The sequence below is a fragment of the Limanda limanda genome, chromosome 8, assembly GCF_963576545.1.
Source record: "Limanda limanda chromosome 8, fLimLim1.1, whole genome shotgun sequence".
NCBI lineage: Eukaryota > Metazoa > Chordata > Actinopteri > Pleuronectiformes > Pleuronectidae > Limanda > Limanda limanda.
Genome location: NC_083643.1, coordinates 7,906,431 through 7,930,046, shown reverse-complemented (window position 1 = coordinate 7,930,046; position 23,616 = coordinate 7,906,431). Strand labels below are relative to the sequence as shown.

At 43.4% G+C, this 23,616-nt stretch overlaps 3 protein-coding genes across 6 annotated transcripts in view; 2 read left to right on the top strand and 1 right to left on the bottom strand.

The window, feature by feature from the left end:
* Positions 1 to 717: 717 nt before the first annotated feature.
* LOC133009026 (cytochrome b-c1 complex subunit Rieske, mitochondrial-like) lies at positions 718 to 2,249 on the bottom strand. Its single transcript, XM_061076428.1, has 2 exons — positions 2,053 to 2,249; positions 718 to 1,441 (listed from the first exon to the last, which is right to left on the bottom strand). Exons 1-2 carry the CDS (start codon positions 2,162 to 2,164, stop codon positions 831 to 833), a joined length of 723 nt encoding a protein of 240 aa, XP_060932411.1. The 5' UTR covers positions 2,165 to 2,249; the 3' UTR covers positions 718 to 830.
* Positions 2,250 to 2,557: 308 nt separating this feature from the next.
* On the top strand, positions 2,558 to 7,717 carry rxylt1 (ribitol xylosyltransferase 1). Its single transcript, XM_061076649.1, has 6 exons — positions 2,558 to 2,750; positions 2,902 to 3,090; positions 4,130 to 4,232; positions 4,352 to 4,666; positions 5,473 to 5,643; positions 6,630 to 7,717. Exons 1-6 carry the CDS (start codon positions 2,603 to 2,605, stop codon positions 7,030 to 7,032), a joined length of 1,329 nt encoding a protein of 442 aa, XP_060932632.1. The 5' UTR covers positions 2,558 to 2,602; the 3' UTR covers positions 7,033 to 7,717.
* Positions 7,718 to 8,406: 689 nt separating this feature from the next.
* srgap1a (SLIT-ROBO Rho GTPase activating protein 1a) overlaps positions 8,407 to 23,616 on the top strand; it is a 79,853-nt gene continuing 64,643 nt past the window's right edge. For all 4 annotated transcript variants that reach the window (XM_061076682.1, XM_061076681.1, XM_061076680.1 and 1 more), the window contains exon 1: positions 8,407 to 8,878. In XM_061076682.1, coding sequence (XP_060932665.1) covers positions 8,815 to 8,878 — 64 coding nt within the window. In that variant the 5' untranslated portion in view covers positions 8,407 to 8,814. The remainder of the gene's footprint in view (positions 8,879 to 23,616) is intronic.

Here is a 23,616-nt window from a genome sequence, read left to right as displayed (position 1 = left end):
ATAAGGAGGGTGACCTCATACATTTGGTCACACTAGGCCCTCGTATAGTGGTTCTGTGCCCCCGATGTTAAATAAGTTTACTGATATCCGAGTATAAGATGAACCTGATAATCAGCCGGGGCCTGTGTTCCTCATTGTGTCTGCGGGGGTTATATTCATGTGCTCTGGCTTCCTCCCACAGTCCAAAGACATGTAGATTAGATCAATTGGAGATAAACTCTCCTGTAGGTGTTAATTTGTCTTGATATAGTTGCTTGTCTCTACTGTATGTAAACTCTGTGATAAGCTAGTGACCCCACCTCTCACCCAATAACCAGTAGATAAGCAGTATAGATAATAGATCAATGTAACCCTCCTTATAATGAAGATCTCACCGCCCCACCAGAAACCTGCTCTTTGGAGCAAACCCATTTTTTAACACAGACGTTGGAAATGTTGGGATTACAATTTTTAGCATGTCTGTGTGTATGTGTCTGTGCAGATGGCACAACCAAAGTTAAATTAGACCTTAGTTTTTATTTATTTTTTTAAACTAAGGTGCCAGTGTGCCGAGGTCCACTGAGAGAACAATGATAAGTTCATGGGATGAGAGCAAGTTGTTTCCTTTTATTTATATTACTGATACAGATTTGCATTCCATGTGTGTATATGGATATAATGTGAAAACACATTGCACTGCCTGTTGGATGTCTGTGAAGGAAGGATACAATTAAACAATAAGGTTGGAGATATCTCTTTATTAAATATACATACTTTGTGTCACCCCCAGCTCTTTCACAGCGCCATTTAAAAATAAAAATTACAGAAGAACGGCCACTGAGCTCCAGTATTTATCCAACAACGACTGTGTCCTCATCGGGGAACTCGTAGTAGGGAACCTCCAGGTTCAGAGGAGCAGGTCCCTTCCTTATTCTCCCTGAGGCATCGTAGTGGGAGCCATGGCAGGGACAGTAGTAGCCTCCCCATTCTCCGGCGTTGGCGATAGGCACGCAGCCCAGATGGGTGCACACGCCAAGGACGATGACCCACTGGGGGTTGATCACTCTATCCTTGTCGTGCTGGGGGTCTCGCAGCTCCGATAGGTTCACACCTTCCTCTGTGGCAATTTCCTTCTCTGTGCGGTGGCGGACAAACAGGGGCTTCCCTCTCCATTTGAAGGTCATGTTCTTGCCTTCGGGGATGTCACTCAGCTTGACCTCGATCTTGGACAAGGCCAGGACGTCGGCGGACGCACTCATGGAAGATACGAACTGGGTGACCACTGTCTTGGCTGCATAGACGCCCACCATGGTGGACGCTCCGGTGACCAGGTAGGAGAACACCCTCCTTCCCTCACTGCTGTCCTGGGATGACTTGTTGGGATCTGAGACCTCAGGGCGACGGTAGTCTCCAAAGTCAGGAATCTTGATGTCTGTGTGAGCGAGGCGGATCCCGGCAGGAGCTGGAAATCAGAAACAACATGTGGACAGGTTATTATTCAATTTGTTACAAAATCATTTAATGCTGAATAATGGACAAGTAGATTTACAGGGAATCATACAAAGACACAACAACTCTTAACTGATGGTTTGTTTACAACAGTCTGTGTGAAACCTCGTTCTTTGTCCAACCTAGACTGGACAAAGAACCTGACCTTACATGACCCTACTGCGACTAGTATTTCCTAGGCTAAGTATTTCATGAGCTCTATATTTAGAATGTAACTGGAGGAGTTCGGTGTTATAAAAGGTCTTTGACATCTAACTATAAAAACGCAGATAAACTCATATCATTTAAATTATCTGCTCAGATTTTAACCACTGATCACGTCACAGATTGCAGTTACACCACCACACAGGCTACTTCCTGTTAGCTAATGTAGCTTATTAGCATTAGCTTGGTTTTGCAGAGAAGCACCACAGACGAATCAAATGCACGATTTAACAAATACCACACAAATGTATCTATAAGCTGTCATTTATAAAAATATTTAAAGTATTAACAGTGTATACAGTTACAGCATGTAGGTATGAAGCGGTCCTGGCTAATGTTGTTAGCAGGCGTCGCCCTTACCAGCAGCGGGCACCAGGTCCTTCACCCCGGGGAGAACCAGGCTCTTCACGGAGTGTTTGGCTGCCTGCAGGTGAGGGGACAGAGCCCCGGACCGGGCGGCTACAGACATCATCTTTACTCCGAACTACAGACACTATAACCCCGCGGAGGCAGGGGACACGACCTTCCGTTTAGCGACGCTGCGTGTGTCACCGTGTACTGCGTCTCCAGAAACTAGCTCTGCCTCTAGAAGGTTCCGGGTTACGTCAGGCCGTAACGTAGCGGCCAAATCAGTGCCTATTCTAAAAAATAGCTTTGTTATCTATTTTTAGAGTTGATAATTAACACTTAAATTAAAAACTACATTAAATTTTGAAACTTGGTAATAATATCAAATTATTTAGTATAAATCAAACATAAATTGTGATATTTCTCGTAATTTTGTTCAGGCATATCTCTGACGCAGCTGTATCCAGGGGTCCTCGTGATGTAAACAAGCGGCCCTCACTCAATACGGTGACGGGAAACACAATGGTGACATGACAGGGGGGGGAAATAAGAAAAGAAAAAGATGAAAATACCAAAAAGAAAACTATTCCTCCTCATTATTTTCGCTTATGTGGCCTTTTCACTGTACGCGGCCTATAGTGTCTTCTTCAGCAGTAAAGTAATATCCCGCGTTCACAGGGTGGTGCAGAAAGAGCCAGGAGCACCTTCCGGTACGTTTTCTCCACACAACCATCGTGTATAGCAAATCAACCAATAGCCACAATCATCACAAACCAACAGCTAGAAACCATTATTTTATTTCCTGGTGGTATTGAGGTGTTTACACAATGAATGCATGGTGTGTTGTGTTGTTTTGTGCAGGTGTCGTCAGAGATGGCCGTGCAGCCGCCCCGTTCCTTGCAGCAGACTGGAATCCGTGGGAGGATGAACAGGTGGAGTACAACTCTGACCTGAACAAGAAGAGAGTCGCCTTCAAGCAGCACCTGGGCCGGATCGAGAGGAGCAAAGCCCAGAGATACAAGGTCCAGGTCTGGGGTAAAGCGGCCATAGGTGAGTTGTGGTTAAAAGGAAGATGCACAGCTAACACGTTAGTACAGCCCACTGATATATTTAAATTGAGAGGAATGTGTAGAAAGTGGTTCATTTGATGTGCATTTATCAAATTCAAGTGAATATTTATTTTTTACTTTGTGTGCAGTATATTCCATAGCCACCACTGAGTCAGTTCCAAAAATTAAAGGTTCAGTGTGTTAGATTTAGTGACATCTAGTGGTGAGGTTGCATGTTGCAGCTGAATACCTTTCACCTCACCCTCCCCCTCCAAATATGAGAGAGAACCTGTGGTAGTCGTTAGTTGACATAAAAACTCAAAGGGTGTTTAGTTTGTCCAGTCTGGGCTACTGTAAAAAACATGGCAGCCTCCGTAGAGAGGACCCGCTCCCGATGTGAATATAAAGTATTTAAATATAAAGGACAGATTCAAGGGTAAAGAAAACAACAATTTGTACAATTTAGATGAAACACAATAATGAAAACATCACTTGGATATTTTATATTCAATTTCTGCCAATTGATCCTTTTCAAATTAAATTAAAATTTTCGTTTTTGCTCATGAATTGCAATTATCAAATTAATCAGACACTTTGGTGATCAATTGATCAGTTGTTTCTTCAATATTTTCCCAAAGCAAAGAAAATAGAGATTATAAAAAAATTTGTTAGAACTCATAGTGGAAAATTAAACATCTAATGAAGATTTAGCTCATTATCAGTGCAAATAAAAGAAATACATTAGAAATGTCAAATAAAACAATACGTCAACATATCTTCAGGGCTTTAGATAATTCCTCTAATCAATAATCCATACCTATTTTTAGAAAGACTTGTCAGTGTAAGTACTTCTTTCTCTGATGGCCCTGTAGCAAACATTGCAGAATTGTATTCATCATTATTTATAATGTGATACACAAGACGTTAAAACGGATTAAAACTCTGCTGTTGAAGCCTGGCACCATCATAATTATGAATCATTGAACTTAGTATGTTGATATTTTCTCACCAGGAGTATTGAACCTTTACTTTCTCCTCAGGACTTTACCTTTGGGAACACATTTTAGAAGGACCCCTCAACCCCACTGACAAGATAGCACAATGGCGAGAGGGGGAGCTGCAGTCAGGAAAAATCGATTTCAGGTAACAAGTTACAGATGGGATCATAATTCACAACCTCTACCTAATAACCGCTGATGAAAGCATAATTCTATCCCATTGATTTGTTCCTTCTACGTCCCCGCATACCTTTCTGTCTTTAGTTTCTACACAGGTCCTGCTGTGGTCCAGGGCCACGTCCCTGTGGATATGAACAGCCTGGTCCTGGTTCTGAACGGTCGCGAAGAGCAGAAGGTCTCGTACTCCACACGGTGGCTGGAGCACGTTCAGACTCTGGTTCAGTCCCGCACCGTCCTGCACGTGGCTGTGGTCCTGTTGGGAAACGAGCACTGCAACAACGCCTGGATCGGCCCCTACCTGAAGAGAAACGGGGGCTTTGTGGACCTGCTGTTTGTGGTGTACGACAGCCCCTGGGTCAACGACAAGGATGTCTTCCAGTGGCCTCTCGGTGTTGCTACGTACGTCCTCCCTTAGCATCAAAAACTTACACTGTGCAATAGGGATGGGGGGAGAAATCGATTCAGTTACAAATCGCGATTCTTGTGAATGAGGTTTTAAATCGCCATGCTGCCTCCCAAATCGATTTTTTTTTTTTTTTTTTTTTTTAAATCATAATTGTTGGTTTATACCGGGGGCGTTATATGGGGGGAGCAACATCACCCCAGAGCATGTTGACCAGCTCTTGTTTTTGCACAAGAATCTAAACGTACCCAAGCACTAGCATTGCATCGCCTACATGCAAACAACAATAGCCTACTTTTTGTTTATTTCAAAGTTTATATTTTAAGTGAACTTTTATTCATTCTATTTAATTTACCTTTTATTTATTGTTTAAAAGTAGCCTAAGTGGCATACATTTCTTAATCTGTCAGTTTTTGTGCAGTTGACAGGGGCTATACAATAATAGGGCACATTTTTATTTATTTTCTCTATTGGCTGCCCGGCAGTCATTAAGTTAATGTTAATATTTGAAATAAAACTGGTAAAGCTCTTAGTGAATTTGACTGTGTTGTATTTGGTGGTATGATTCAACATTTTTCCATGGTCCAGTATTTAAAAAAAAAAATAACCAAAAGAAATCCCAGGAAATCTTACAGAATCGCAATACCCACAGAAATCCTAATACATATCGTATCGCCACCTAAGTATCGTGATAGTATCGTATCGGGAGGTCCCTGCCGATTCCCGTCCCTACTGTGCAGGGCCTTTTAAAATGAATACCATTATTTAACATGTGGCTCCGTTTTTCCTTTTCTCTGTGCAGATACAGACAGTTTCCTCTGATCAGGCCCAATCCCCAGCTGATTACCTCCAGCAGACCATACCTCTGCAACTTCCTGGGAACTGTGTACAAAAATTCCTCCAGAGAAACACTAATGCAGGTGCTGAAGCAGCCGGGCCTGGATAAGGAATGCCTCACCACTGCCAGAGAGAAGTGAGTCATGATTCTTTGAGTAATTGAGTAAACATTTGACTTATGGTCATTTTATTGACTGATCGTTTAAACAATTATATAAAGAATTCCTTTCCTACTGTTTCCAACTCAACCAAATATTATAAATGTTAATTGTTTTTAGCATTTGAAACAGCTCAGGCCTTTTGTTAAGTATTAGTGCTAGAGTTTATCTAGACGTAAAAATAAAAGTAACTTACAACCACTAAAAAAACTCTAACTCAGTAAACTGTCCAATGTATCCACAGCCCCTGAGCCAGTGGAAAATACTTTTACCAGAGTGTCTTATAAATGTCTTACGGGAACCCTCCTTAAATTTACAAGTAAATTCCTCTTTGTGTGTTAATGCCTGTGTTTCTTTGCTGAGCTGCACCAGAGGAGTAGAAACACCAAGTAGGGATTTGGTATAAAAAATACTTGAGAAGAATGAGAAGGTTCTGCTTAACTACTAAATTTAAACAATTTGAAATTACAGGCTGGACTTTATGGTGTTTTTGTAGATTTTAGAATGTACTCTGGGTATTTTGTTCTGCTTTGAACAGGTTTCCTGCATGTGGCATATGATACAGTTTTCTTAATGTTCTTATAAGACTCTTTTAAACACGGCCTTTCTTTAGTTTTAAGTCGTATTAACTTAAAAATGAAATTGAGGTGAGAGAACTACACCCGGTCTTGATGGAACAGTAATGTCTCTTCCCCTCTGGCCTCAGGTGGCTAACATTCTAAGATTTTAGAATGTACTCTGGGTATTTTATTCTACTTTGGCAGGTTTAACTCCTGCATTTGGCATATGATACAGTTTTCTAAATGTTCACGGCCTTTCTTTAGTTTTATGTCGTATAAACTTAAAAATGGAATTGAGGTGAGAGAACTACACCCGGTCTTGATGGAACAGTAAAGAAACATAGTGTCTGTCTTGTGTATTTATCACAGTAGGTTAAGTGTTCTCTCTTCCCCTCTGGCCTCAGGTGGCTCCCTCAGGAGACAGCCGACAGTCTGAAACACTATCAGACAGCTCTGGCCCAGAGTGAGCTCACCCTCTGCCCAGTTGGCATCAACACAGAGTGCTACCGCATCTACGAGGCCTGCTCTTATGGCTCGGTGCCCGTGGTGGAAGACGTGCTGACTCCCGGCACCTGCGCCGCCGGGCCCGGCTCCCCGCTGCGTCTCCTCAAAGCCGCCGGAGCCCCCTTCATCTTCATCAGCGACTGGAAAGAACTGCCGGCCATCTTGGAGAGGGAGCGAGCGCTGAGTCAGGAGCAGAGGGTGGACCGGAGGAGGAGGCTGCTGGAGTGGTACGGCAGCTTCCGTCAGCAGATGAAAGAGCGGTTCACCGAGGTCATCGAGGAGACCTTCTTCAAAAGCGCTTGACTGCTGCTTAATTAACAAACCTTTTCAATATCAACAGGGATAACATTTAACACTGAATTGATTTCTATATTGTGGAAGAACGTGATGTACTACTGGAATAGTGAACCTGGTGATGTTCGGTGTGATTCTCGTGCAGGTTATTATTAAACGATTATGTTGTAAAGTTTTGGACTTGTCAGTTTCAGTCCTGTAAACGGACTCAATGGTGTTACTCTATATTTATTATTTAAATCTTTACGATTGTGAAATGTTCAGACATTTGGAGATTACGGATAAGATGCTGCCTTTTCTTTTTTAAGTAATTACGTTATAACTGTTTTATATCTCTGTTTATACGTTCTTAATATTGTCTTTAAAGCAAATACTAAACATTTTGTGTAGAATGAGACAGATTGTGTTCTTAGATCTTGTTTTGAAAATGGTACATGACTATTTTGTATTGTGAGCAGCTAGAAAACTGATGTGGTGTATGTGGCATGTTCTGGTCCGAACATAACAAAACAATACTTGTTTTGGGTTTATTTATTTCAGTGATGTGCTGCATGGGTTTTGTTTTATATGGTGCAATTAAAATGAAATGGAGTTTTGTCCCGAGGAGAAGTCAGTGGAGAGGCTTGTCCTGTGCTTTCAATTCACCTGCAGAGGGCGCCGTGGACCGGTTGATTTTCAGCAGTTACAGTTATGATTAAAATGTGAAGCTGTTTGAATGAAGAGGAAAAAACATTTCACTTTCGAAAAAAATCACCACAGATCAAATAATGTCATGGGGCCCGAAGCATGTATGTAGCTACCATGTGTTTACAATACTAAATAGATATATACCATATGTGATAGTATGATATATTAACTGTAACACACAGCTACAGTTGTAGCCTATTTGAATGCATGGGTGTAAGAATACTTCAATTTGAACTTCATTTGTACTATTACTTAAAATCCCTCCTGGGAAAGCAGTGGATATCCTTTTTTCTTTTTTTTTTAATGGGATGTTAATGTGTTGCCTGTTTATTTATTATGAAATAAAAACAATAAATGGCTTTTATATGACATCTCACTCTGAGGAAAATCTATTTTGTGTGAAGCAGAAGTTTGAAGTTCCAGTCGGCTCCACTGGTGTCCACTGGTCCCTCCCTCTCCTTCCTCTCCTCTCCCTGCCTCTGAGCCTGCTGGGAGTTCTGTGCGTGTGAGTGTGTGTGTGTGCGTGTGTAGAGGGGGGGAGTCAGAGACAGGGAGAGACCGTCGAGGGACAACCAGTCAGCCAGTGTGGGGGGGGGGAAAGGAAGTGTGAGTGTGCGTGTTTCCCAAAGAACTGGGGAACCACTACGAAAAACAACCCCACTTCGCAGACCCCCTTTTTTTTACCCCGGACGACTTTTCCACGGAGACTGTGAAACTTCACTCCTGTGCCCCCCCACCCTCTTCCTCGTCTTCTTCTGTGGTAGCAGCAGCAGCAGCAGCTCTGTTGGCTGTTGGCTGTTCCCGCAGTTGCGTGGACCCACTGGTTGGAGCAGGATTACGCATCGGTCCCGTCGCGTCCATCCGCCGCTGATCCACAGGGAAGCGGGACAATGAGGGACTGAGACCACGTCCCTCTCGCTTCCTGCAAACCTTTTAACCTTCTTCCATCTTTTATTTTTTTATTTTTTATTATTTGCTGCTGCGTATTGGTTGGGGGGGATGCGTCGCCTCCTGTAGGATCCCGCTTGTTGACAAACTTTTTTTTACTTCTTCCTTCCTCCTTGTAAGAAGTTTGTCCTCCGTTTGGACAAGAGAAGACAGACAATGTCCACGCCGAGGTTCAAAAAGGATAAAGAGATAATCGCGGACTACGAGAGTCAAGTGAAAGGTAAGAGACGTGTTCAGAATCCATGGGAGAGGCCGTGAGTCATGAGGAGAAGAAAAGTTGTCCCCCCCCCCCCCTCTTTTAAGTGTGTTGCAGACGGGAACATTTATAACTTAAATTACCAATCTCCATAGAAATGTGAACATAAACTTGGAGTAGTGCAGATTTATGGGATTGAATATTCACTGGTTGCAAATCAATGGAAGTGAAAAGGTATTACCAAAATAAAAGGGATTGCTAATTCCCTTCAGGTGTGGCTCTTAACTCTTTTGTTTTTACTTCTTTTGAATTTGAAAGCCTCTTTAAGTGCTCACCCCCCCCCCCCCACCCCCCAAAAAAAAGAAAGCTTGAGATCCCTATCATCCATCAATCAAATCATCTGCTCTCAGACTGCTCGTCCAATCAAATTCCTCCTCAATTTATCTGTTGGCACACACATGCTGCTATTACTACTTGGACTGGTGCAGTTTTACATCATGTTGTTAACAACGTGTGTGTGTGTGTGTGTGTGTGTGTGTGTGTGTGTGTGTGTGTGTGTGTGTGTGTGTGTGTGTGTGTGTGTGTGTGTGTGTGTGTGTGTGTGTGTGTGTGTGTGTGTGTGTGTGTGTGTGTGTGTCAAATCATAACTAATACTTTTTATAAACAGTGAAATCCTCTGAGGCCAACATTACTAATATAACACAAATTTTAGGTTCTTCCTAACAAATGCGTTTTTTCTCTACTCGGATCACAAACTGTAAAGAATATTCAGAATTGTGTAGTCTCTGAAATATTTTGTATTTCAGAAACAGCCTGGATTCACTTTGTGTCGTTTCACTCTGAACATGTGAAGCTCAGGAGGATTTGAGATGTTCAGGCTTTTCATCTCGCCCCTGTTCTTACATCAGACCCGAGTGGGCTACAAACATCTAATACACAGGAATTCAGAAAAATAAAACTTGACATTGTGTCATCATCATTTATATGATTAACCTCAGGCTTATGTTACTCTATTATGTCTGATTTGTGTTACTGTATTGTATTTAAATATTTTAAGTTATGTGCTGGGAGCCTAGCGTTCATGTGAGAGGTCTCCTATTCAGAAAATAATTACAAAGGTCCTGTGTCCTGAATGTTCAAGGACAAAGTTTTTGCACTTTCCCTTTCTTAGTTTTTGCACTTCAGTTAATGTGTAGAAGACAATGTTGTTCACAGAATTAAATGTGACATTTGAAGTGAGTTGAATAGTCTTACTTTCCTCATTTTTTGTAATGCCTTTGAATAATATGGAGGACATGAATTGCAATATATCGCAGATTCGAATCGCAATATGTTGAGAATCGCAATAATATTGAACCGTGGCCCAAATATCGAATTACTATCGAATCGTCACATTTTTGCCAATTCCCACCCCTAATGCATTGTGGGTAGCACTGAAGACAATGTATCTATTCCGTGACCTGAGCTATTTTCCTCATTTTTTGTAATGCCTTTGAATAATTTGGGGGACATGAATCGCAATATATCGCAGAATCGAATCGCAATACTTGCAGTATCGCAATATATCACAGAATCGCAATACTATTGAATCGGGCCCAAATATCGCAAAAATAATGAATCGTCACATTTTTGCCAATTCCCACCCCTACTGTGATGTCACATCCTCCTGCCCCTGGTGCCTTTGGTTTGTTTGGTGATTTCCAGGCACCACCATGATGCTGTACCACCCTAACCTACCCTGAATCCCCAGTTCAAGCAGTCCCCATAGGCAGAGAGGTAGCTGGTTCCCAGTCCGCCCAGCACAGGACAGAGGCAGTATAGCTGCTCCAGGGGTAACCATGGGGATATGGCCCCCAGCCACACAGCTCTGATTCTCTTAGCAGGCTGAAATACCACCTATTCACCCCCCCACTCCCTATCCAACCTTAAACCCCACAGGACAGTGAAGAGGAGGAGGGGTGGGGTGGGGGGGGGGGGATAGGTGAGCAGGGGTCGTTGGGGATTAGGGAGGAGGAAGGGGGTCGATGTCGCTCGGAGGAATTGGAAGACAGCATGTGGCCGAGCACAAGTTCTCATTTGCAAGGAATGTTCAGCACCCCCCCCCCCCCCCCCCCCCCTCTTTTCTTCTCTACCGTGAGAGTGACTCAGGGCTTTTAGTCGATATTAGGGGATGATGCACAGTCATCGGGGGGGCTGAACGAGAGATTACGAGGCGGAACATTTGTCACGCAGAACACAGCGGGTAGATAACAACAACAACAACAACAACAACCTGATGATGAGAGGAGCTGTTGCTCGATGGGACCACAGGAGCCCCAGTTAATAAATGCTACCGTGTTTTGTTTTGTTGAAGATGCAGGATTTGGTTTTTGAGGGCAATTCACTGGGGCTTGGCGTGCATTGTAAATATTGTTGTCGGGATATATTTTTTTTATCAAGCTGAAGAGAACATCACAGGTAGCGGGGAGTCGTTTGCATAAAATACTCTACTGGTACGTTTTGCAATGCAAATATCTTGTGGGTAGTCACTTTGAAGGGTGCTTTATTTGATCAGATCTGCTTTATTGATCCCTGGGAGAAACTGGGTCTCATTACAGTTCTCCAACCAAGAATAGAAATATATATACACACCAAGATTATAATAAATAGAAATACGTGTGTTATGTGGAATATACTGCTCTACATACATACTCCTATATTAGAATATGCAGCAGCTAAGTGGTTATTGTAATAAATTCTGGTCAGTGTATTGGAGGAGCTGTAAAATCTGTTGGCCACAGAGAGGAATGACTTCCTGTGGTTCCTGCATCCTGGTGGAATATGTCTGTAGCTAAATGTACTGCTGTGCTTAGCCAGCACGTCGTGAAGTGGGTTGGAGGCGTTGTCCAGGATATCCTGTGAGTTGGACAGCACCGTCCTCTGCTGACTCCGCTGTCAGAGACACCAGCTCCTCCCCAACAGCATATCAGTTCATTGATTACATCCGCCATGGAGGTTATGTTTCCGTTGCTGTTTGCAGGATTGTGCAAAAACCACTGAACCTTGGTGGACTGATGGGATATGGATCAAGGTTGATGCATTTTTGGGCCATTTTTTTGTGTTTCTCCCAATTTTTAAGAAATAATGCCAAGACATTGATGAAAAAATGTTGTTGAGTGCTTAATTCTGTCAACAGATGCGATTTAGTGTGTATCTTGATAATTTTCATTATAAATTTGATCTCCAAACTTGGTCGTCCGATGTGGTCATCGTGGCCAATCAGCCTTAGCAGAGGTGTGAACCTTCCGAGTGCTCTTCTTTTTGACTTTATCATCAAGATCTTATGAAACCATGGGCAGACATATTCAGGCCGAGTGTATCATCTCTACTAAACCTTTATGTTTGTGCTTGTTGTATAACAAGTAGGTCAGATGACTTCTGCAAACACAGACATTGTTTATTTGGGAATAATCGCTGCCAGGCTCATTAGCAATTCAGCAGTTGGTAGCTGGGAAAAATGCTTCGTGATGTAGTAACATGGCTTTTGATTCCAGTCGACATAAAGTGCACTGTTCCCGAACTCGCAGCTGTAAAGTGTTTTATGAGTGAAAGAGTTTTCGGTGATAATGAGCGGGAGCACATCTGCAGTGAGGCTGTGATAGCCAGAGGTAGAAACAGAGGCCCGGAAAACCGCTGGAGCTGATGTCAGATCTTTTGGCCTGGGCCTCGTCTGTATCGTTGCTGAAGAATCAGATCTTATTCTCACAATATCTGTCACGAATACTCAATATTACTAGATTTGTCTCGTCTTGCACAGCCACATCTTTAGCCTGGAGCCCTACTTCCTGGTTTTTATAGGGGACATATGCACCACGGTCATGTGCCACCGTCCAATTATCCAGCAGCTTTTCTGTCTGAGTTGCTGTTTTATACCAACCCGATTTTCAGTGTTTTTCAGAGATTGTTATTCAAGTCAGCAGATCCGAGGAATTTAATGTAATTTTCTATGGTGATTGTCTGAAAGCCTCCTTATGATGGTTGACACTGCTCTTCCGAGTCTGTACTTTGTCACTCAGCTGACATTCACCTCTTAAGTTCCTTCTTTTATCCTTCACCCTCCCACAGAGGAAATAAGAGTTTATGTCATTTTGACGGTTCAAGGAAATGCTCCTTTTCTGAAAACAGCTCTGTGGCACCAGAATTACATTTTTGCAAATTGCTTTAATTGGCAGCTACATCAAGACTCAGCTCGTTTTAGGAAAAACAAAAACATTAAGAAGATTTGGTTATGACAGTGGTATTTGTTATTTTGCTTCACAGTGCACGTCGGCTGTACTCAATTTAAGCCATTTTAAGGTTGTGGGTACATGTGCATGCTCTGTGTGGCTCTGTGTCTGTGGACCGGGGCAAAGCAGCACTGCCCTTGATTTGTCTCGGGCAGAGTGTTGGTCTGATGTCAGTGTGTGGCTCGCTGATTGTGTCCGTGGGGGTCGTGACTCTGTGAACTGGACCCCTTGAGCTTCTGACAGGGCTCCTCTCCAGCAGCATCATAAAGCCCGGCCTCTTTGACCTGCCCTCACTGTCGTTTGAAATCGGAGCTCTGCTCTGCTGCGTCCTCAAAGGGAGGGGTCTGCAAATGTTAGTATGCACAGGGATTAGGGGCAGGAAGCTGCCTGGAGGTGCTGCGGTTGTGATTATCTTTCAAATCAACAGAATTTGTCTTGTGGCCTAAATGTCCTTGATTTTTATACATCAGCAATAGTAGGAATTGTTGTATAATTGTGTGGCAGAAGATGAGCTTGTATGTGTAGATAACTGTGTATCACACAATCCAGATGTCGTGCAAATATGACATCTGGAACCTGCTGAGTCTGAGCTGTAATTATGTTTTAAACTGGTCTTTTGTGGATTTGAGTGACATAAATCCAGTTCAGCATCAGACATGTGACATGTGGAGGGTGTGGTGCACTGAAAGTGGAAGCTACGACATGGTCACCATTTCATGCATGATGTTTTTAAGCAAAAGCAATATCTAGAATTTATAAGAAAACAAGTTAATGACAACTTCGGGGACCATTGCTACAGTGAGTCCCTGAAGCCAATTGAAATGTTGTGGGATATTGGACACAATTTCCTAAACTTTCCTCCTCTTCCCCTTCTTTCTTCTTTTTCTATATTTTGCTACTTGAAACATCTTAGTGACATTAATAAACTATATCAAGAGGCAGAATTTAGCAATTTCTGTCACTTGCCTCTTTTAAACAGTAATCCTGCTTTGTAACCATGAATTGGCCCATCTTTATATGGACTTTTTTGCTTACACTGAACTAGTGAGTGATTTTTGTATGGTATGCCAATGTTACCAACCTAACTAGTTAGTTTTGTTAAACACTGATTGAAAATGGAAAGTTATCATAAATTAGCTATTGTTGTCATACCTCAATATTCTGGGTCTAAGTCCTGGGAAACTCACCATCACTTGTTCTTTGCATATGTTGGTTTTTAGAATACGTCTAACAAGGTCGTTTTCAAACCAGCTGAATGAAAACTCAAAATAATAATTCAGAATTAAACTGGAATTTTGGAGCATAACAACACGCTGGTGCATTAAACACCAAGCTACATTCACAGTCTGTTCCCAGGCACTGTTTCCCATGGGAGCAGTTATATGTCAGCATCTGTCGCACCATGCAGGCTTTCCATTTTACACAGGCATTGATCCGGCTCTTTAACTACCTCCACTGCTGGCATAAAGGTAGAACAGTGAATGAACAGTGCTGGCAGAACAAAATCCGGACATTCCCGCCATGAACATGTTGTGTAAAAGAGACTACTGACACAAACACTTTTAAAGTTCCTGCAGCAGTTCTACCTAATAGTCCAGTGTGGATGTTGGTGGGTCCGGGATGATTTCTGCTAAAAGCCCCTAAAAGAGGTGTTAATGGAGTCTAAAGGTTGAAAGCCCAGTGGAATCCTAACGCATCCTAGAGCAGCAACACACCATTCACACGCTTACCATCTGATTTTACCGCCCCATCTTCCAGAAGGGATTGTAGCTTGTTTCCACCCAGTGGTGTGGCGTGGGGTGTGGCGTTAGTGGTTGTTTGTGTACGGGCGTGCGCTTTGCATGGGCGGGTGAATAGTTATTGACGGAACCATCTGTGGCCACGCACCCTTTTTAAAGTTTAATAAACTCAACCGAGCACAAGTGAGGCTTCACGTCCCCTGCTGTGCTTTTCATTGTCACCACAAAGGCCACCAGGACATTACTGCAGCCCCCCCCCCCTGACCCTCACCTCCCCCTTCAAGAAAAGAGGCGAAACCAAACCCTGACCATGCCTCCGCATCCACAAACCAAACAAAAAGGCTGCAATTCACGAGGCACCACTGCTGCTGAAGACAAAAACCAGAAGCTCTGTGTATTGTCTGCAGTTGTAACCAACACTGGTTAATTCAGTTTCTTCTCAGAAAGGATCAGATCCAGAGCAGCGTGACGCCGGCTGAGACGGTTCTACCATGAACACAGCGAAATGTGAACCATTCTTTTGACTGAAGTCTCTGCACATGTAATGTTCTGATGCTATTTTCTGCTTCAACTCCAACCCGGCTCTCTGCTGGTGGTGTTGGGACATGAGGAAGAATCCCTCCATGGGACCAGCATGCCTGGTAATGAGCTGGATGAGATTCAGTGAGTAGCTACACTGTGAATTAGCTAATAGGACGTACAGGGTGTTTATTGAATTGGACGGTGCTTAAAAGCGAAAAACAAGAATTAAAACTAAGGGGAAAACAGTGAAATGAGAAAGGGAGGTTTAAGGCTGATTAGGGAGATTTTGGCTGCTCCCTGGACAACATTAATTCCTTGGAACCACTGCTGTGGCCCAGCAGATGGATGGACAGGAAGGCAGACAGACACAGTTTGACCATCAGGCCAGGCTGCTGCCCGCCACCCAGTAGGGCTGGATTAGGAGGAAGGAGACATGGGGGGATGGGGAGGGACAGTACGAGGTCAGAGCAGAAATAAGTGAAGACGGATGTCATAAGCCTTGACTTGGTTGACTTGTTTTAATCTGTTTCTGTGTGTGTTCAGCCGATTCATCTGCCCTCCGTAAGCCGTTTTATGCATTAAGCGGTGGCGAAAGCTTTTTAAGATGAGTGTAAACATGCTTTAAGCAGAGACTCTCGACGGTTCTTATTTCCTGCATTCACTTAAACAATGTGACATCTGCCACTTGGGCTTCCTCTTCTCTGTGTCAAAGGTTTTTACTAACCGTGGAAATCTGTTCACAAGCTGTGGCTCGCTCCTTGGCTCAGGTACTAAGTGTCTTTAATCAAGGAGTTTTGAGGAGTTCCTGTTTCGTCACGTACTCCCACTGGAAAAGCCTGGCAGTGATTACGTAAGTGTACTAAGCATAGCTAAATTATCAACTGGCCTTATCAGTCTTTTGAATCACTATTGGCATTTTTACAGTCCCACAAAACAAACTAGTTTTCCTGAAACAAATTGGTTTGTTTAGGTGCTGAACCATTCACCTCATTTCAAACTGAAGGCACTTTATAGACTTTATCTGATCCTGGGCCTTCAGCTGTGTTTGTATATCTCTGTACTTCTTATAAGAAACATGTAATGGTTAAAAAATAACTTTAACACATTAATTATCGTATCTTACCTTATCTAATCTGTAGGATTTCTACAACAAATTTCAAAGAAATGCTTCTAACATCTTCAGAAGTATTCCAAGTCTTACTTGTGATCCCATTTCAAACTAAATCAGTCCTAAATGTCAACAGTACAACCCATTTTCTCATATATTATATCTTATGGGACTTTATCTCTCTTAAAGTTGATAACATTTTCTTGCCAAAACCCTGTTAATTATAGCATTTAATAATTTATTCCTGCATCAATCATTTTTCGGTCTCACACACACACAACAATTTCAGACATAATTTTGGATCTGATAAAATCGAGGTGTTAAATGCAGTTTCCGTGAGGTGTAAAGTTTCACACGGCGTCTGTCCCTCCACCCTCTGTCTTTCCTCTCCACCCCCTTAACACTGATGAACAGAAGTTTAATTTACTGATCTGGTCCCCCTCATCTCCTCCCCCACTCTCCTTTCTTCTACCTTGACCCCACGACCTGAGGGAATCAATAGCTAGAGAAACCACCCCTCAGGGCACGGCTGCTGTGTTGGGCCGCCCCGAGGAGAAGTTTGAGGGGTTAATGGTGTTATAAAAATAAGCGATCAATGAAACGTCAACCGGAGGCTGCATCTCTTTTGCATCTGTTAGTCTGGCTGATTATAGCTCAAAGCTAAGTCGCTAACGTTCTGTCTTTTATTTGAAGTTGTATTGCAGTGTCATTGCTGCAGACACCCTGAAATGTCCACGTCGTTTAATGTGGACACAACGGCCTCCATATCTGTTCTGTTTTTAGTCCAGCGGAGTGGAGCTGGACCAAGTTTCCCATGGTCGCAGCTCTGAGCTCATCGCCCTCACAATAAAGGCTCATTGTGGGTTGCTGCAGCAGGAGTGGGTCCGGGCCGAGCTTGCAGCCATTGGTGGTGTTCTCGCGGCCACAGGCAGGTCTTGTGAGCTCTTGCCTGAACTCTGAGCCACGCTCCCCCCCCCCTGCGATGGAAACTGGAGCCATGCTGTGGTTCCAGTCACACATACGTGGGGTGCTTGCGGGAAAAAAAAGCCCTTTTACAGATAAAGATCTCTCTCACAGCCACTGCTGCTGGTTGTGTCCTGCTCCCGTGGTCTCACATGGGGAAAGTCTCACTCCTGCTTTGCCTGCTTCATGTCCCTCCTCACTCTCTCAGTTCCCAAGTTTCCCCATGGCTTGCATCAACGTTGAAATAAACTAAACGTGACAGATGAAGCTATGTATTTATACCCCCCCCCCACCTTCTATCTTCTGGGGTATTTATGAAGCTTCTACTTTCCCTGAAAGCTCCCCAACTTCTCTGCAACGCGCGTCAGCTGTTTCCAGAAATAGCGCAATTATTTAATCGTCATGAGACCTCATGCCATGTGGTTATTATGCAACAGATGAAATGGCTGATAGTTCTTTCATATCTTCTTGCCTCTGGTTTACAGTCAGATGAAAGCAAATAATCCAGCTGAGTCATCAACTATTTCTAGCACGCTTACAGACACACACGCCCACCCACCCACACAGCAGACTGATTAATACGAGAAGCCGATAAGTAAAAAGTTCAAAACTTCTGGTATTGGGTTTCTGTCTCCTGAAGCCCTTTGTGTATCCTCTTGCTGACCCCCTGCTGGTGGTCTTCTGTCCAGGACAACTCGACCCGCTGGTCACCAATCCGCTGACCTCTGACCCCTGACCCGAGTCCTCGGACCGCCGCTCTGCCAGCTCTGGTCAATCAGATGGATTTGCCGGTCGTGCTGGCGGCATAGATCCCTTTGGTGATTCCGACTAATAACTAATGATTATCATTCCTATGTAACTTCACTGCAAAGTAACTGGCCAACAGGTTCCTGGAAAGTATAGCTCTCCTGAGATATTCGCAGCTTAATAAACTGAATTCCTATTTCTGTTTCCATCACATCGTAAGAACTGCGAAGGTTGAGCCAATGAGTCTCGTAATGTGCTAGAAAAACATGTTTTTCTATGTATTTACCGTGGTAGAACTCTGATGCTTGGATGAATGTAGGTCTTGAGTACGTAACCGGGATGAAACCGGTAAATTGTTTCTGTTTTAACTCACACTGCTCCCTCTGTTTTATTCTCACATGCTCTCTCTCCGGCGACAGCTTTCTTTATCGTCCATGAACATTTCAAGAAACGTACATCACTTGTTCTAGTCTAGTGGCACCATCGGTCCGTCCCCTGAAGGACCCGGCCTAACAGAGTGCTGGGTCTCTGCATGAGGCTGCTGCTCAGTTCCAGGAGAACCTTGTCGTGTCATTTCTTTTTCTGGGTGGATCTTTTTAGGTTAGGATGAAGTGGAGCACACTGCTCTCTTCAAAAAGTCCCTGTAGACTCCCTGACAGCCCATTTTATTATAGCTTAATAGGAGCAAGAGCTGCAACGCAAAGTTAGTTTTTTATATCGGACTAGTCTGAAAATAGAACGAAGTTGATGGTGTCCTGGTCTGCCCTTTTTCTCATAACCTTTTTAGTGGTGTATAGCCTATATACATAGTTACTATACAAATATGTGTGTGTGTGTGTGGATCCCTTAATTATAGATTGTGATCTCCGTTTGGAGGAGGACAGAAATGACTGATGCATCATCATAGCTTTGAACAATTCAAATTGTCAGCTCTGTGTGTGTGTGTCAGCTGCTCAGCTGGACACAGGCGCTGTGGACATGCCTCATATATCTTACTTTTTAATCAGGCTGTGTGGAGGAAGCTACCCTCTCCCCTGGGGTCCTGTGATTTGTCCTGGTTGATGGCGTGTCAGAGGGGCGTGATGCATGGAAACCTGTGCTAGGTGTGTGGGGGCTGCACGACTGGACACACAGCGAACAGAGGAAAACGGGTGGCCTCTCTCTCCCGGCTCTGTGGTAGACCCAAAAAGAGAAAGCCCCAGTCTTGCTCTCTGCGGTGTAGAGAAACAAAGGGCAGTGAAAGCTGATCTGTCTGTTCTTTTCTTCCTCCTCGCTCTTTGTCTCTCGCGCTCCGAGCAGCTGCCCCGAGGTCGATTACATTCTCCGGCCGCGCTCAACTCCTGTGGTAATTCAAAAGCACCGGGTGGATCTGTGTGGTGTAGCTTCCTGCGGCATTCGATGTCACCTGTCCAGTCATGTCAAGCTCGTGTTCACACAGGGAAGATGACAAAGGCCTTTATGAGTTATTTCTGACAGACATTTTTTTCCCAGTGGAAGACTTGTCATTGCAGCACCTGAGAGTCAAACTGAGGGTCTGCTCTCAGAGTCGGCCTCAGAGAATGGGGAGGGCTGGAAGTTAAAGACTCCCTCAGGGTAGGTCGGGGGGATAACAGTACGTAACTCTGTCACTTCCTCCATATTGACTTCCACTATAATTATCTGGAAATGAGGTCTTTTGTGAAAACGTCTAATTTCCCAGTCTCTTGTGTGTGTGTGTGTGTGTGTGTGTGTGTGTTGGAGCTGATCGCGTCAGGCTGTCTTGGCCTCTGGTTCCCTGTGATGTAGGGGTGGGGGGGGGGGGGTCGTCACTGTTGACTTCCTCATTCTCTGCCTGGTGAGAAATCAATCCCTGCTGGCTGTGAGAGGGACTGTGACCAGGGGACACACTGGTCCACTGGCTGCAGGACATTCGGTCAGAAACGTAACTGACGGGAAAGTGAATTTTGGTTTGCGTAATATTCAGCTCTGACAAATGTTCTATGAGAGGAATTATGTCGAGAACAAGTAAGGAAAGCAAAAGTTCACACCCTGGGGCCATTCTCCATAACTCGGGTGCCATGGATGGCCGATCACAAAGTTGAGGCTTTGTTCATTTTCGGAAAGTTGTAGAAATGTCTGATAGTCATTACCATGTTGAGCCAAGCATCAGGATCCCTGGTGTAACTCTGGTGTTTTAAAGATGGATCACTTTGACAGAGCTAAATAGTTCATGAGACTCTCTGTCAGAACGTAGAAAACAAGGAACGCTGAAACTTGAGTCTAGTTTCTGCTCGTCGTTCCTGACGTTCCCAGCATGGAAACGACATAACTCTGATGGCACAACTCCTTAACCTTTTAACTTGCACGCCTCTTCCTCTACATGACCACCTGTCTCTACAGACGTCTTTATGACCCCTCATTAATGAGGGAGCATGGAGATTCCCAGGTTGCTCAAGGAAAGATAATTCAGAGACTCTGGGAAACGATGAGAATATTCTACTGGAGACAAACTATCTTTGACACGACAAAATCGGTTTTAAATCACACAAACTGACACCAACTATGTTTAATTCAGGACTGTATCATCAAGTGAATAAGTGAAAGCTGATCAGTCAACTGAAACTTGGCTCCAGGTGAAAATTAGGTTAAATGCTTCGCTGCATTGCCAATGCTAATGATGTTTGAAGTTTAGTAAACCTGTGGCATGATGACACCTTTTGATTCTCAGGATATAAACTAAACCTTCATTTTAAGAAACATGAGTACCCTGAGTGTCTTCTCGCTATGATGCTTGAGTTTTTCACTCTGCCGTCGTCAGTTTGACAAACGTGTAATTACCCTGACTGAACCCGCCCCCCCCTCCTCTTCATAAGATTCCATTGTCAGGTGAGGATCTCTAAGTTGGATCTTGGGAAGAGGAATGTGGAGCAAATATTTCTCCTAAGTTTAAACCACCAAATGTAGCTGCACTGCAGTGAGCTGTCCGGATCCAGACAGCCTCATTATTATGCCCATGCAGTGCGGCTCTGCCCTGACAAAAGTTGTTACATCACAGTGAGAGTGGAAAGAAATTCCCATCTTTTAGTACATTTAATCCCTTGTTCTTATAAAGTTTGCTCTGACTTGTCAGTTTGATTAGCTACAACTCTAAAACACGGGGATTCCACTCAATATTTAGTTTGATTTTTGGGAACATTTGGACCTTCCGTGATAATAAAATGATAATGATTGTACACTTAAGATGATCCCACTTCTTGGTCTCTGATGATTCATTCATATCCTTTAAACAGGCATAAAAAAATGCATGGGTGCATATTTGGTTGAAGCTCTAAAGTGTGTCATATCAGCATAATTACATCTCTTTGATTTTAGATTTTGCTTTTGCTTTGAAGTTTGGCTCTTGGCAAAAATGTCTTCTCTCCTGTGGCTGTAGGAAAAGACCCCACGTGCACTGGTGTGTTGGCTCTTTACACAAAGACATTATCTCTTATCTATGGGAAATGATTCTTCTCTCTACATAAACCCCCAGCTGGAAGGCAAACAGCCCGCCCCCCCTCCCATAAAGAAACTATCCTCCACCTGCCCTTAATTCTCTTCCCACAATCTTCAATCCCAGCTTTAGCTCACCCGGCCATGCACCTCATTACTCCAACCCCCAACACGCCCACTTCAGCCCCAACCCCTGTGCCCTCAATCCTTTGCCTGTGACAAGCCAGAAGACGTAAGTCACACTGATGCTCTTCCTCTGACATTCAGACTGAGTTGAAGCAGATCCGGTCATTTTCTATAAACGTTATATACTGTAAAAGCCTCTTGATCAGGCTGGTTCATGAAACAGGTCTCCAAAGTTAGTTTTCTTTGTAGATAGATAGTCAATGTGGTTTGATGCCCCTGTAGGCAGGCTGTTAATAACTATGATGTGGTAGATTTGCTAGTTTAGTGCCACAGAAGAGATACGGCTCAACAGCCTAGTTTTCAGCAGCATCAATACTGCCTCAAGTCTGAAGATAAACCTGTTGTCAAGGTTTTTCCATCCCTAGATTGGGTACGTTGTGATACTGACTTAATAATAATAGACAAAACCATGTAACTGTGGAATTGGACTTTATCCAACCAATTTGGGTTAAGTGACGTTTGCTCCAGCTCTTTTATTCTTCTCACGGGACATCAGCCGTCCACATATATCAGGTGATCAATCTGCCTGTACTCTGTCATCAGAGAAGAACGTGTAACTCAAGTAACCTCAAAGCGAAACATTGGAGACAGAGATTTCAGAAAAATACAAATTTTTGAGATTGTTTCTCACGACAATTGTGTTTTTATTCACATCTAACACATTTTTTTTGCTGTGAAAGTAAATAAAATCTAGAAAACTAGGTTTGAATGTCCTGAGGTCGATCGAAGTGTTTCACAAACCTTAACCGTCAGACACTCTCCAACCTTTTACGTTGCCTCATTCAAGATAGCAAGTTAAAATGACGTCAGTATGTTTTAGCGCTGTTAAAAGACAGCTCTTACACCTCCCCCCCCCGTCCTTGGACCTCACATTCTCCGAAGTGATTATGTTAGCTGGAGACTGAAGTTGTCTCCTGGAGTGGATTGTTTCAGCTGTCACAACCCTGAGCACCAGGTGGGAAAGATGAAGTGTTTTTTCCCCCCCAGAGGAATTTTGGGTGAAGTTTCTGCGTTTTCAGCCCGTCAACGCTACACAAACGTTTAAATTAGTGGGATGAATGGATGTTGGTTGATAATGTGAGAGCGCAAAAAAAACTCCCATCATTTATTTACACAGAAAGTTTGGAAAGATGACAGATGGGTGTGTAGAGAAGCAAATGACACACACACACACGCACACACAGGACATCACTAAATAAACATTTATACGTCCTATTAACACCCACAGGCCTGGAACTAAAGGGTGTTGTGTGCTACTTAGAGTCTAATTTAAAGGCATTACCCTTGTAATCAATACTGCCTGTGTGTGGACACAGTGGAGTTTGTTAAAGTGTTTTTAGAGAGGGCTGAATGGGGTTGTGTTTGTGCCTGGTGCCATGTGAGTGCTTTGTCTCCAGCTGCTCCTTTGGAGATACGTTATCCATCGTTTTTGACCTTGAAAGTAGCTTTGTCTCGTCAAGCGTTTCTCTGGAAGATCTGGAGTCTGGAGCTGATTATGAATTTGAAAGTCTTTTTCATGATATTCATTCTTTTTTGGAGGGTTTTTGCTGGAAAATACATCGCTCGTATTGAATTTGTGCATATATTTTCAAAACATGAGAAGCGGGAGATAAGAAGAATGAGGCAAACAGACAAAATGTTTGCCAATGCAATGCTAAGATTTACAGAGGAGCAAAAGAGAAACAGATGGAGAGTTGAGTGTGTAATGGAGAAACACTCCATTGTTTTGAACACCATCAACGACATGTGAAACACTGCAAACTT